The sequence below is a fragment of the Astyanax mexicanus genome, chromosome 13 (assembly GCF_023375975.1).
Source record: "Astyanax mexicanus isolate ESR-SI-001 chromosome 13, AstMex3_surface, whole genome shotgun sequence".
NCBI classification, from domain to species: domain Eukaryota; kingdom Metazoa; phylum Chordata; class Actinopteri; order Characiformes; family Acestrorhamphidae; genus Astyanax; species Astyanax mexicanus.
In genome coordinates this window covers 29,661,303-29,677,027 of record NC_064420.1, presented here as the reverse complement: position 1 = coordinate 29,677,027, position 15,725 = coordinate 29,661,303, and the positions used below count along the sequence as shown (strand labels likewise).

Here is a 15,725-nt window from a genome sequence, read left to right as displayed (position 1 = left end):
TTTAGTGTCCGCCCGTGTCCATTAAATAGAGTAAAGCAGCGCCATGTCGCAAAACCACATTATGAAACTTTTTTTTGCGAAGATTACTTTATTATCACTTACATAAACCGAGTTTATGCAAAGTGACCACGCCAATACATTTCATCGTAGCCTACTTTATATATTTGCATGAATAATTGATGAAATTACTGTAGAAAAGATAGGGACGATAGAAGGTAAGTAGCACAATAGAAACTTTTCTATTGTCCCCATGATATTTATCATCATATCCACAGCACTATTGACAGCCCTAATAAATATCTAATACAATACAATACTTTTTCATGATGTAGTGTAATGCTTATTAAACTGCAATGAGATTGAATACCAACAATAATAAATAGCAAGATAAAAAAAAAATCACATAGTAAAATCATTATTATTTTTTTTTTACATATTTATTTTACAGCCTTCTTTCTTTGATTTCTTTTAAGTGTGTTTTTACAGAAAACTTGGTTCACTGCCCATATAACATCTGTCATCTCCATGACTGGAGGCTACGATAACCTAAATGACCTATGCTGGCGCATGAGCCTGTAGTAGGACTATCTACTGCAGCTTGCTTACATGCTAATAGGATCAGGAGTTAAGATGGCACCCAGCTGAGGGATGATCTAGGGTAGACTGAAGCCCACTGAAACAGATCAGAGACCACCAGGAGGAAATCCTATTTCACACTGCCACATCCCCCTATAGTCACAGTCTGAGTCACTGTCTGACTGCATTCATCAGCTGAAGTGAGTGACGGGAGTCGACTAGCTCTGAAGTCTGAGTCTTTTCACGGTGACTCATAATCTAGCGTGTGCACTAGTGTGTGTTAGTGTTTGTATTTGTGTTTTCTAGATCGTCATAAGGAACTATGGGCCAAAACGAAGGGGATTATGATCAGAGAAAAATGATTCATGACAGGCATACATTATATGGTTTATGGTTCATAAGCATAAGACAAACAGATGTGCTCTTATTTTCTCACACTCCTTTGGCCTGGTTTCTAAAGTCCTTATACTACCTGTCTCACAGGCCATAAATGTGTGGGTGTGTGCTTGTGTACATGCTGCATATCTGTATCTGCATACATGTGTTCAGCTCTATGTACCAGTATTCTGTCAGTACATGAGTAATGCACACAGATTTTTTGCTATGTTTGCTTTTGGATCACATTTATAGCTTTATAAAAGAATGTAAATATGTTCAAATAGTGTGTGAACTTAAGGCTGCATGAGGAAACATGTAGTACCCTGTGTAAAACAGTATTTAATTTAATGTAGTTAAACAGGTTTAACTGGAACTCGCAGAATAAATATGAGACGCTGATCGAAAGCAACGTCATCTGGGAATTTTGGCAGCAATCAGATTAAGGTTAAGATCCTAAAAACTGGTTTTATACCATAAAGGTCACCTTTACTATTTTGAATCTCAATTTTGGTATCTGAAATGCAGAACTATCAGACCTTCCTTGAACTCTTACTTTGCTATGAGAATGTTCAAAACTTACTCACAAGACAATATCTTACAGCTTACACAGGTGTAGGCATTTCCAAGCTGTCCCCTGATGTAACATTTCATGATCAATTTACACAATGCTGGAGGATTAATAGTAAGGTGTTCCATCCCAGTAACACTTTAGCAGCTGTTAAGCATGGTGGTGGTAGCAACACTGGAATTGGTACATTGCCCAAGTGTACTAATTAAAAAAGGAGGATGTCTTCCTTAAAATTTTTCTGCACAACCTCAAACTATCAGCCATAATGGGCTAAAACCTGAACACAAATGTTTCTTCCAACAGGACAAACATCAAAGGTGGTTGCGAAATGTATTAAGCAGGCTAACCTACATTTTTTTTATGGTTTTAAGTCCTGAACTGCTCATAAAAACCATCCAAAAAGAGTGGTCAAACGTCCAACCCAAATCCTGTGAGACGCTTGCTGATGGCTACCAAAAGATAACGCTAATTACCACAGCTATGAACAAACTGTCTCTACACAATAATGTTTGGTGAAATGTAGGCATGATGTATGTATTTTTGACCCTGTGGAGATTTAAGAAAATTCCCAAAATTAAAACTAGAGTAAAGGAGTCCAGAGAAGTTGATGCTGCTTCTGGACATGGTTAATAAAAGGCTTGTGCTTTGCACAGTGAAGCTCCTTGTGCCGTTTGTGAATATAACTCTTTATTGTATTGCATGACACAAGTTTGCAATAAAGTTATTGGAAGAAACACTTCTTTCTGATGAGTGTACATAAACTTTTGACCACAGCGAGATATACAAGATATTTCCCTCACCTGCCGCCCTGGCTCCTCTTCTCCAGACTGTCTTCCCTCCCTTTAGAGGTTGGCGTCTCCCTCCCGCTGCTCTCCAGTTCCTGAGAGATGCTTAAGGTGGGCGAAACCATTCCAGGCAGGGGGGTGGTCCTGCCTTCCCCTGACCCTGGCGTCATAGGCCGCCCCTGACCCTTCAGTTCGGATTCAGAGCTCTTCTTCATGGCCTGGAGCTGGGCCAGGGGCACGATGTCGCAGCCCTGCGGCCGGTGCCACACCGTCTGCCGGCTGGTGGCGTTGTAGTAGTAGAAGCGGTTATTGTTGTTGTCGAACAGCTCCCACCACTGGTTGCCGTCGGCCTGGCGAATGGGCAGGCCCAGCGGCGGCTCCCAGCCGCACTCGCCCGTCAGCAGGTTGACGTACATGCGCTCCCGCGAGCGCGGCTCCACAATCTCCACCCAGTCAGACCTGCATGAAGGAGACACAGGAAAAGTTAAAGGGATAGTTCGGTATTTTTGACATGAGTCTGTATGGCATCATCATAACCAGTGTCGTGCATCCACACTGACTTACCCCCCACAGCGTCCTGTGAGCCGAGTTCTTGTCCAGTTTAGGTCAAAGCGAAAGTAGTCCGGCATGTTTGCTGGGGTCAGGAAAATAACTCCTTTTTCTTCCCAAAGCAGTACGTGTTCAAAAGAGTGATTTATTTACATCACAAAAAACTAACCCTGCAAAAGTCACGCCTCGTAAATCACTTGGGTCCTACTTTCTCTCATTTCGTATCAGTGCGCGTCATTCTGACAGCGAGCTGCGCACGCGTCAACAAGCGAGAAGTAAACAAAGCGACCCAAACACGTAGGCTAGCTGTCAGGTTGCAGCGCTGCGCGCATTGATATGGAACGAGAGAAAGTAGGACCCAAGTGATTTACGAGGCGTGACTTTTGCAGGGTTAGTTTTTTGTGATGTAAATAAATCACTCTTTTGAACACGTACTGCTTTGGGAAGAAAAAGGAGTTATTTTCCTGACCCCAGCAAACATGCCGGACTACTTTCGCTTTGACCTAAACTGGACAAGAACTCGGCTCACAGGACGCTGTGGGGGGTAAGTCAGTGTGGATGCACGGCACTGGTTATGATGATGCCATACAGACTCATGTCAAAAATACCGAACTATCCCTTTAAGACAGAACATGATGGTAAGAACCTGGTAATGCCTTATGTATCGCATTAGAGGGGTTACAATTAAAACATTTTTGCAAAATACTTCAAAACTGTAAGGTGATGAACTTTGATTATATTATATATTTTTTGTTATTCATATTTTTTCTCACAATTCTTTCTTAATTAGCTAATAGTCCCACCCATTCAGCTGCTACTCAGCTGTATATACCCCATCACCGGTGATGCCACAACACAAAAAGGGGTTAAGACGCCTCCGTCACATGTGAAGTCTTTTTGAACGGATGCAGCATTGCCCAGTAGCTCAGACTGTGCTCGGAGGAAAGCGCGGCGACTAGGTTCTGATACATCAGCTCACAGGCGTCTTGTGCTGATTGACTTCACCCTTTGAAGTGCTGAGGGGAAAGAGCGCCATCTATCCACCCACAGAGGGATGGCAAGCTGCATGACCAGGATTCGAACCAGAGATCTTCCGATCATAGTTGCTGCGCTTTAGTAAATGAACAACAATGACATCTAGTGGCTGAGATCTAAACACAAAACAAAATGAACCAACAATCTCTGATTATAAAATACATACTGTGTTTTTGTGATCTGATACAGTATTGGAAAACATAACACTTCAATACAGACTTTCTCTGAAGACTTAGGAGGATATCACCTGAGATTAAAAGGCGTGTACACAAATATTTGGATGTATATTGTATGAAACATGCGTCAGGAGTTATGAAGCTGAAACAAAGTCATCTAGGGCCACAAAATGCATATTTTGAGTTCTGTAGATAAAAAAAAACATATTGGGAAGTCCATCCTGCATATGAATACAACTAAGCAGTGTATATCAAGATGCATTGTAAGATCTGTTTTTCCTCTGATGCTGCCTCTTACGCAGAGGCATACATAAGACTGTTATTAAAAGCTTGGGACCTCTGAGCTAAATAAAGCAGCACTTTTACCTCACGAAACCTCAGCTGCGTGTGTGTGTGTGTGTGTGTGTGTATATGTGTGTGTGTGTTTTTCCTTCACACAGCTGCAGACGCCAGCTGGTCCTCATTTAGCATGAGCTTGACCAACAGGTGGATGCAGGTGTGACCTTAAGGAGCCTCTTCTCCTAAGAGAAACTTAAGGAGAGAACCTTAGGAGAGGTTTTTAACCTCGGTCTTAGCGGACACATGCAGACACTTAACACAGACAGTTAACAGAATCACTAGTGTAACAGCATTCTAGAAACACAGTTGAGAAGTGCAATTCACTTAAATTCACTTGTCTTCTTCACTACTGCACTAGTCACTAGTGCAGCAAGGCATTGTTGCATTGTAAAAACAAGTGTAGACACAGCTTTTTTCCCTCTCTCTCATCCCTGTAGATCTGTACAGTGCTGTGAAAGTGTGCTCCTGCATGTTATCATGGGTGAGCTCCAGGAGCCAAAGAGGCCGGGCACCAGGCCCAGGGAACACAGCCTGCGAGCAGTTCCAGAGACTTGCCCCTGGCCCCCGGCCTGTGATCCACACCTCTAATCTCCTCTCACCAAGAGACACAACAAAGGATCTGCAGTCTAAGATTAAGAGAGCGATCCACCTCCGCTGCAGATTGGCCAACAGCACGTCAAGCGCTAAGCTCTTATTTACTCATTTACTTACACAAAAAAAAGAAATACAGTTCCTCTACAGTTGTTTTGATTATTTTGGGGAAGTTATATTGTACTTATACCGTATTTTTTGGACTAAAAGGCGAACTGGATTATAAGGCGCACTATCAATGAATGCCTGGTCTATTTTCATACGTAAGGCACACCGGATTATAAGGTGCATTATGCGACACTTGTATGGAACAAGGGTATTGCCATATTTTCCTTCTAAATCAGCAGGTCTTGCCACTGAGTGATGGTGGGAGGTAACGGAGTTAAAAAAGCTAAGCTAAGTAAACAAAACTGCAATTCTTGGAAAAAAAAAAAAGTCAAACGAGAGCTACCATTTATTTACAGCACTGGAGCATTAGCATTATCCGCTAAGCCCTAGCGGCTAATGCCGCCCGACAGCGCTACACTGAGGAACACTGACGAGTGTTCTGGTAAGCCATGGCGATATTAGGTTTGTCCCACATAGCTTGTTTTAACACCACCGGTCACTATCACTGCACTGTCCACTGTGGGTGGAAATATTTGTTATTCAGAGTATTAAACGCCCTCATGTCTTTGCAAATGGAGTCTCCCGTCCACCTGGCTCTCACCATCAGGCCTAAACCTTCGATAATTCCTTGAGTTCCATTTGAACGTTGGCTAGTGTTCAATCTTGCTCACAAGATGACACCCAACACAATATACAATACAGTTGCGGGCATCCTAAGCCATCCTTTTAGGTAACAATTTATGAGCAATCTATGACCGAACGACCTTTGGAAGATCCCTTTACAGAAGAAGGAACCTCTTAACTTCCCTTTGCATCATGTAATCTAAGCCTTTGTTGGATTTGGAGCATTTATATTGATTGAATTACCATAATATTCAAGTGGTTTAAATACCAGATATTGTAACATATAATGTGTGATCTTGTCTCTGATACAAGAGTGTAACACACAGCTATGACTACAATAAGACTACAAGCACACAAACACAAAATACTCTCAATCTAGTAAGATAAGGACAAACACCATGTGCTATCGACACGTATGCAAAGTTTGCTTAACTCAAAAACATTATTACTCTACCTGTATGTAGTGTCCCAACTTCAAAACTTCTCTCCAGCTTCTTCTTCTGCCTCTACTACCATATCCTTAAGCTCTGGGCCCACACAAACTCTGTTTAAATCCATCAGAATGATCTGCCACTCAGCCACTCCCAATACAAGAGTTTAGGTCACTTTAGGTAGTGTGTGTGTGTGTGTGTGTGTGTGTGTGTGTGTGGTAATGCAGGAAGACTTTCCTCTTCCTCATGAAGAAGACCAGATAGAAGGAAAGTATGTGTGTGTGTGTGTGTGTGAGAGAGAAAGAGAGAGAGAGAGAGAAAGAGAGAGAGCGCAGACAAGCGAGAGAGCCTTTTGCCGCAAAATTGGCCCATCCCTCCCACTAGGAGATCCACGACCATCTGCTAACAGAGAAACTGGTGGTCAGTTTGTTCTAAATCACCCTTTGTTGCCTAAGATTGGCCACCAGTCGCTGACCCACAGTCACACCACCCCAATACATGACCAGCTGCATGACCAGTCTGACCCCTCTGGGCAAGAAGAGTGTTTTAGTGGGCAAAACAGACTGTAAATAATGGGAGGACTATAGAGTCAAACAGTGTAGTCCGTATTATTTTGTTTCTAAAATGAAAGCAGAAGCATTTCTGAATAGAGAAGGGATAAAATATTGTGTTTAATGTTGCCAGTGTGCTGAAACGACCATCCCTAATACAAGCCTAAGCCTAATACAGTATATTCATTCTAAAAACTGGGGTGCTGGTCGCTTTTCTTGGGAGTTCTTTTGGCCACGTGGCTCGTCTTTACATACTTCCACAACATATACAGTCTCTAAAAGAGGATCCGGCTCAGTTTTACTGAACGCGAGTGACTGGTGGTGCAATGGAGACTTCAGAAGGGCTCATTCACCCATAGTAAAAACGAAAGAAAGAAATGAAGGAGTGAAGCAAGCTCTGTAGCCAAAAAGGAACGCGATAGAGTTCACGCTAAAACCAGGATTAATATCGAATTAGCATTTGAACGGTGGAGAGAGCTCCGTGAACACCCTCTCTCTCTCTGACTGAACATAACCTGGAATCGGATTCATCCGCTCTGAAAGAAGACCGCATCACACCAGTCCAGTTTAAAATTATTCTTCGGCATGCTCGGTGCAATTACACATTCTCACCAGAGAGGGCCCTAAATCCCTTAAATCCCAAAACTAATGGACATCAGCTTCAACATTCAGATTAAAGCTAATTTTATTTATACTGTTCAAAAGTGCTCATTCAATGAGACACACAGGCTGGTGGAATGATTTGGAAACTGGAGAAAAATGATGTCTCTTTATCTCCTTATGATACGTACTGTAAGTTATATAAAGAGATTGTAGCTTTTTGTGGCTCTGTTCATTTATGTGTAAAAAAAGAAAAATCATAAGCTATTTTTTTCCCTTCTGATGTGCATTTACCACCAGTTTACTAGTAACTATTAAAGAGGTTGTCCAGTGTGTTTTTAAAGAATCAGACAAAAATGTGTGGAGGGTAGAAATGTTCAAAAACATGTTGTCTAGAGTTAGCTTTTAGTCTAGCGCAGATCCTTGTTTGCTGCAATTGTATTTGCTTTGAGATGGAGTTTGTTTCTTGCAAAGCCTGGCACAGTAAGGTGGGACTATAAAGGGAGGTTATACAATAATACCACACAAACTGTGGTAACACTGACATGGCAAAAGTCATGGGATATCAGTATACAAAATTTGATCAAGTGTTACCTTAGGGGCCAGCTTGGAAATATGGAAATGCCCACGGCTCAATAACACGTCGAAAGTCACTAACCTGGGATGCTAGCCTCTCAGCTTTTGGCATGTCAGTGCAACTAATAGATAAGGCCATTTTCAGAAATGCAGTTGTTGAGCTGCACTGGTTGAATGCAGAAGTTCCTGGCAAATATCATGTCAGAGCAAAACACCCTCTATAAAAGGTACAGTTTCCTCTTTTAGAGTTTCTTTAGATCGCCTCAAAAAGCCTAAGAGGAAATGGCAATGAAGTTCTTAGAGGAAGCTGAGCTAAGAAGTCTCAGACAGTAAAGTCAGAGTGATGCTCAGGATTCTGTTCTTGTGTCCTAGAGAGAAAAACAGAGAGAGAGAGAGAGAGAGAGAGAGAGAGAGAGAGAGAGAGAGAGAGAGAGAGAGACATACGAATCCACACAACAGCGCCTCTGGAGGTTCATCGTGAGATGTCAGTTTGTATACAAAAGCAGTGAAAAGGAAACAGACTAGGGGGAAAAAACAGACGTCTCTCTGTTTACGAGCTTTGCTACGAGTTTAATCCAGATTTCCAACCCCAGCTGACCTTAGAACAGTATTTAAAGATTTAAACAGAATTCAGCTGTTTGAATCTGCAGGAAACTGATCTCAGAGCAGCATCTTCCTTTTAAGAAAGATCACATCCTCACCCATACATGCATGAGCTTCTATAAAAAAACCTACAATAGCAGACCATGTTGAAGGCTATCTTGTCTTGACATTCAGAAGCATGTGTGTGTGTGTGTGTGTGCTTTGCTTCCAAGTCTCAAAGCCAGTGAGCTTTCACTGGCAGTCAAAACTTCCCATGCTCACACACACTCACTTACACACACACACAGATTTTTTCTGAGGACAAAAGAGGTGGGTTTTGTATCAGACAGCAGTGTTATCGACGGTTCCAGTCCCCCACCGACCTCACAACACTCGCCAAGTCTCACACAAAGAAGATGAAAGCTGCAATGAGCTCATCACTGAGCGACGTGCAGCAAAACCTCTGCTGCTCTCCTTACACACACTCACACACACACAGAGAATCAATAATCCAACTTTAATAAAAGCTTTTAAACTGTGATAGTGTGTTAGTGTTACACACGTTACAGATAAAATACAATTATATGATTATTTCTAGAATATGACAACCTACATCCACTAGTCAAGAGAAGTCTCTTTACTCTTTGGTCAATTTAGTGCTTGAAATGTACTTATGTATTTATTATAACAGCAATATATGCTGAGATTGTCCTCATCGGTGTGTGTGTCTGTCAGTCCATCCTCTGCTTTGATATTTATATATTTGATAATTTATATCAGAAATATCTTGAGGGTGTTTTTATGAATGCACTGGCCATTAACTTTTAACTGCTTTCTCTTTTTTTGCAGTTTTCCTTAAGTGCCAGTCATGAGTCTGCTGTACTCATGAAGTTTGTTTTAAAATTTCATTTCTTTGAGTTATTTTCAGTGCTGAATGTATTAATCAAGATTCATGCACTGATCGCTACCAGATCACGAATCTTGAAGTAGAGGGGGATTTATACGTGTACATTGGATGAACAGATTGATTTAGGAATAAGAAATATTTAAAATGTAACTCAATCAAATTAATGAATTAATTAATTGTTATTATAATTACTAATTGATTAGTTGTTTTCCTTCTGTACGCTCGGCATGAAAATCATTGCGTGATTATTATAATTTTCTAGACTATTTATTAATCCACATCGTCTGGATTGAATAAACTCCCGCTCCGGCCAATAACAATTCAATTCTGTCCCATTCACCCGTGAGTCCCGGAGGATTCCCACGGTAGTGCAGACCTTTACTCTGTGGCCATCATTGTGAACTCCCATCTCTTTGAATGGGAAGAGAAGATCAGATTGCCATGCAAATAACATATTTTGCATCACTGATAAAATCTTACAAAAACCTCATGTACAGTTTGTATTGTTTGGCTCAATAATGCACAAAAAAAAAAGATTCTCCAGCTCGTTATGGCTACTTCCCTTGCGCAGCTCTCCACATTGAAGGTATCTCTGACCCTCATCCAGCAAGGTAACTGGTTCTTTTTTGATAAGACTTTATCTGTAAACAGATGACATGTTTATAGAGTAATAAGAACCCCTATTCAGAAAGCGGCTAGTCTCCACATTAATAACGTCTCTGCTTAGAGTGCCCATTATCAAATGTAGAAACAGCCTTGAGTATTAGGGAGTTAAGAATTTGACAATTTTATAATATAATAAACTAATAAAAGACTTTGCTTTGTAACATCCTTGCGGGTCTCCATGCGACTGTGGGAGGGTGCTTTTTGGGAGCTAGGCTAAAAGCTAACATTACCAGACCCTACTACAATTTATCCTGCTTGCTATATTACACCATGCTGACTGGAGCACAATAGAAACAGTAAGAGTTATGCTAATCAGTAAGGCTTGATTATATTGTGATCCATCACAGTGATATAAAGCAGCCAATCAGAAGAGCTGGCCATAAAAGGATTGCCTAAACATACTATTTAATTTTGCTAATCCACTTTGATCAAAGTTTGAACATACCACCTACTTTTGCTGGGTTCTGTTTTGATCTGTTTCTTTTTTTTTAGCAAGACAAATGTTTTATTTAATGTATTTAGGATATTTAAACATTTACATTACATTAACCCTCTAAAAACACCAAATAATCTTGTCTTAGCTAACACATACTAACGGTTATTAGTACTTTGTTGCTGACTTCAACAACTACATATTTCTCACCCACTGGATTGAATTATAAAGCAGCTAGCTTTCCTGAGTGACCCATAAGCCCCTGAAAAAGAGTTCTGGAAACCAGCAAAATAGGACAAATGCACAACCGAGGTTGCACTGCGCAACACATGAACTCGAATGCTCCTTATACACGCTCACAGCACAGCTGACATTATTTTTCATATCTCAAAGGTATAGCTTAAATATGCTGCATATGTTTCGAGTTACATGGAAATATTTCTTTCCCTCTCTCTCTCGTTTTTTACAGCCAAATGAAATCTGATTCTAAATGGTAGCTGTAATTTCAAAACATTTTCAAACTGTAATTTTTCAAGCAGAATTAAAAGTAGATGGGTATAAAAAAGAAAATCTCCCCAGATCTCCCATTTGGGACCCATTAAATAGCAAGTATATGGCTAAAATATATCTTCAAAACAGCCAGAATTTGGTCCGGTTAAAACGGACTCTGGTTCGTTTGTACCCTTATTGCAGTTTGATTGAGCAGGTGTGAAAACAGTAATGTGAATCAAAACACCCAGTGGTTTGTGGTTAAAAGCGCATCGTTTCTGCATTCTGAGTTAAAGCAGCTTCACACTGAACAGATATACGCACTGAAACACAGAATCTTCTCGCTACAGGGGTGATAGTGAAAAAAAATCCTGAGCCTGAACTTTTTTTTCCTGTTCCAACAAGGTGAGGAAGGGGGGGGGGGGGTTGTTGGGGAGGGACAACAGACTGCATATGTGACGTAACATAGGCATGAATGTTGACACATTATTCAAACATTTAATAGTCTGTGTATAACCTTATTGTCAAGTGACACATTTTAGATAACGTTTTCATTTTCATATTTACATTTTCTCCACTCTTGTAAAAAAAGTGCACTTTTATTTTTTCTTTTTCTACTGAGAGCTCTTCTTAAGATGGTGTCCTTGTGTAAAATAATGTAACTTTATGTTTCATAGAGATTTTTATAAACGTCAGGACATGTGGTCTTACTGTGAACTACAAATGAACAGAAGTCACATTACAGCAGTGTTTCTCAACCCTGATCCTGCATATTCTACTGCATATTAACACTGTTCTGCATATTCTACTGAATATTAACACTGTTCTGTATATTCTTCTGCATATTAACACTGTTCTGTATATTCTACTGCATATTAACACTGTTCTGCAGATATTCTTATGATTTTAGCCGATCTGATTCAGGAGTTTAGGGTTAAGCAGTTTATCAGAGCTGTGTGTGGATGAAACTGGTGAAACCGGTGAAACTGCTCACTTACAAGAAGCTGCAGTTCCTCATCCAACCACTAGTGGGAGCTGCAGCAGCACAAGCCCCCGCTGTCTTTACTCAGTCACAGCTACAGCCCAGCCACGGGCTACAGAGCTCAGCTCAGCCAGTCTGGAGCGTTTTTTTACACGTTTTTTTTAAGTTCATCTGTGTAGGAAAAGGTTTTAAAAACGGATAATACAGCTCTCTACAGTTCACCTTTCAGCCAAAGCAGCTAACAGCAGCAGTTGTCACGGAGGCACTGCTCGGATTACATTATAAACAGGTCAGTTAGCGCGCTGCTAACCTCATGATGTTTATAACTACGGAGTTTAGTGGACACACCACGGCTGCAAGGTTAGACTGTTGAAGGCTACTGAAGACTATTAAAGGCTATTGGAGGTTATTGAAAGGGTTATTGGAGCAGAAATCAGTAAAGGCTGGTTAGATAAGTGATTCACCTCCTCGTCCTTTACTGCGGTGAAACTGCGACTAGCGCTGTCACAGTGATGTTTATTTAACGTCATTAAAACTGATTTTGTCAGGTATTGTCTTATAAATATTTACACAGAACTTATATCTCTCCTAAAAAGCGTTTATTTTGGTCAGTAACATTCATGTTTATTTACTAGCAGCGTAAATTACCAGTGTTTGCTTTGGTGTGGATGTAATTAGGGGAATCTGTACCAGCCAGGTTTGCCAGGCACCTGTGTGGCATTAATGTGGCATTTGGCCCCGCCCAAGATCGGTATCGGCGATCGGCCCATCGTGGTGAAAGACGACCGGCGATCGGAATCGGCCCCAAAAACACTGATCGGTTCAGGAGGTGTAAAAAAGGAGGTGAATTTTGGCAGTGCATCTGCGATTCTTTTGCTCTCTGCCCGTTTCTTTCGTTTAGCAGAACCACTTTCACCTAGAGTGACAGCTGTCACTCTAGGTGAAAATCAAGATCAGGTGAAAATCTAGGTGAAATGATTGTGGAATTGTGGAAAACACAATTTTAGTTCAGTGATCAGGGTTAAGAAACTGCTTTAAACTACAAACAAAGTACTGTACTAAATTCTGACTATCCACTACATCTGGCTTCTAGCTAATTAGCTATATTCATTTTCTCCTGTAATCCTAAACTAATAACGACAGTGAAATATGTGAAATAGTGATTAGCTGATCAGGTACAGGGCAAGTTGAACATTACATATATAGTTTATTTATTTTCTAAAACCTTGACTCCCTATCAAGCTAACTCACTAACACAGCTGCAGTTTATTAATCACAGTGGGTTTAATCTGTGTGCTGATACAAGAAGTGTATTTTTAACCAGCTATCAGAAACATATCATCACAGTTTACGTGTTTAGCCTACCGTTATCTTTTTTTGAGAAAAATCTCCGTATATCCAGATCTGTTTTTAAATCAGCTGAAGCTGCTGCGTCCGATCCCGCTGCTAAATCTCACAGCAAGGGAGGGGCTTCCCCCGCTCCTCCGCAAAAAAAAAAAAAAAAACAGCAAGCTGTTTTCTACTGAGAGGCGGGACTTAATACCTGAACCGGCTCTATTTATTTATTTATTTATTTATTTATTTTATTTATATATATATATATATTTTTTATAGAGCCACGCTACGCCGGATTTCCGGCGCGGCGCCGGAACGCTATCACCCCTGTCGCTATATTTACGTTTGTGCTCCCACGCCAGACAGCTCTGACCAACCAGAGGAAACAATATGCTCACGTGGTTTATTGGTGTGTATTTTGGTGCGTTTAGGTTTTTGACTGTGTGAAACCAAACCAAACAGAGGCCAAAAACCCTCCCAGTAAACAAACTAATCAATTGATCGGGACCAAAGAAACCAACTACAGGTTTGAAAAAGCCCTTAATTATCAGCAATACAAACACAGTATCCAATAAACAGAACACAGTACCTACAGATGCTTCCTTGCTGTGCAAGGAATCAAGAAGGTAACTAAAAATAACTAAAGGATTTCGGGTCGCAAAGTAGATCCCAGTGTCAGAAGGTTTGTGGCTTGTGTTTGTGTGATAGATCATGGGTCTTCCAGCAGGACAATGACCCCAAATGCACTTTAAAAAGCTCCCAAAGATGGATGGAAACAAAGTGCTGGAGAGTTCGGATCTAAATCCCATTGAACACCTGTGGAGACATCTTAGAATTGTTGATGGGAAAAGGAACCCTTCAAATATGAAAGACCTTGAGCAGTTTACAAAAGAAGAGTGGTCCAAATTTTTAGTTAAGAATCTTGTTTCTGGTTGTAGGTACTGATTGATTTTAGTTATTTGTTGAGGGTGCCAATAATTTTGTCTGGAGTTTTGCTTTGAATATTATACATTTCTGCATTTTTCAGATTTTTTTGTGTTGTACACTTTAATTTACTTTTGTGTGTTTCGGAACAACAAAACGTGTAATTGCAATCATTTTCTGTGAGAAATAACTAGACACTTTAGTCACTGAGGGCAAAAGCTTTAAGAAAAAGCTTTAAAAAGTCACCTTCTACCCTGCTTTCACCAGTTTGCTCAGAATATGAAGTGAAAGTTCTGAAAAAGCACCAGTCTGCATTGCCTTCACATCTTTCAGACATGTCCAGACAAGCCAGCAGCCTGAGACTAAGGGAACAAAGCTCTTCTTTAGTCACTGACTTCCAAACAGTCCAGACTCTCCTCGCCCAACACTCGCCGTTTGTAGCTGGGTGACAGGAACCGGCCGTAAATCAGCTCTTGAATAATTCTGGAATGAAAAACTGTGACAGGGAGACGGAGGGAGTTTATGTATTTATATTTTCCAGACTTTTGTAAACGATGAAAGCAGACTGGAAAGGCTTGTGGAGCCGAGCTTTGACATGCAATACTTCGCTCGTTTTCAGAGCCGGCCTTTTCGTGACGTACCTCGGTAAACAGTCGGGGGTTTCGGCTCAGAATGGTAAACAAACTAAAATGTGAAACATGTCCAAGGTGTCTTAAATACATACTTGTGTCTTACGCCATCAGGTTTGAAGGCGCCTGGCGACGTCTAAATTGGTTCCACATGAAATATGTGCACCTACTACATAAACGCTGTAGGTAGGTTTTGTTCACTTCCATGAAGGGAAGTGAGGCTTCTTCTCTTTCAGCTGAAGGTGGAAACAAGCAAGAAGCCACTGAGGGTGGGTGTTTTTGCGTATGCAGGTCCCACTGTGAGTTGGTTTGCGGTGTTTTTTGTCAGCACACACACAGGCAGTCTCTCAGTGGCTGGCATGAGGAGGTGATAAATACATAAAATCACACCTAGATCAACAAAACCCTTTAGGAAGAACAGAAACAAATTCCTGAATGATTTCTTCCCTTTCTCCATCTCTCTATGTTTTTATTTAAAATCTATGGAGGCTAGCACACACACAATACAGTCCCTTGTGAAGATGAAAACACACACAAAAATAAGAAAATAATCTTATCCCCAAAACCTGGTCCAGTATTTAGCCATGTAATGTTTTCTAAAGTGGTGCAAGTAGATCATAAAGTTTATAAGATCCTTATCACAATCGCAATATCAAGATTAGTCAGTAGCCTCCATCCGAAAAACTTAATTAAATTAGCAAGTTAGCAAATTAGCCATTAAATTAGCAAGTGTGAATGTAAGCAACAAGCCATGTTAAACTTAGTTTAAGATGACTGGTGTCTGACTATGGCAAGTGCAAATGAAAACCAGGAGATATAATAAGAGCTTTTATTTTGTAAATCATTTCATGGATTATATATATATAAATAAAAAATAAATACTATATAGAT

General features: G+C 40.6%; 1 protein-coding gene across 1 annotated transcript in view; it reads right to left on the bottom strand.

Annotated features, from left to right (window-relative positions):
* The window catches only part of arhgap46b (Rho GTPase activating protein 46b), a 126,198-nt gene that overhangs the window by 72,600 nt on the left and 37,873 nt on the right, over positions 1-15,725 (bottom strand). Inside the window, exon 2 of the mRNA XM_007250754.4 lies at positions 2,323-2,766. Coding sequence (XP_007250816.3) covers positions 2,323-2,766 — 444 coding nt within the window. The remainder of the gene's footprint in view (positions 1-2,322; positions 2,767-15,725) is intronic.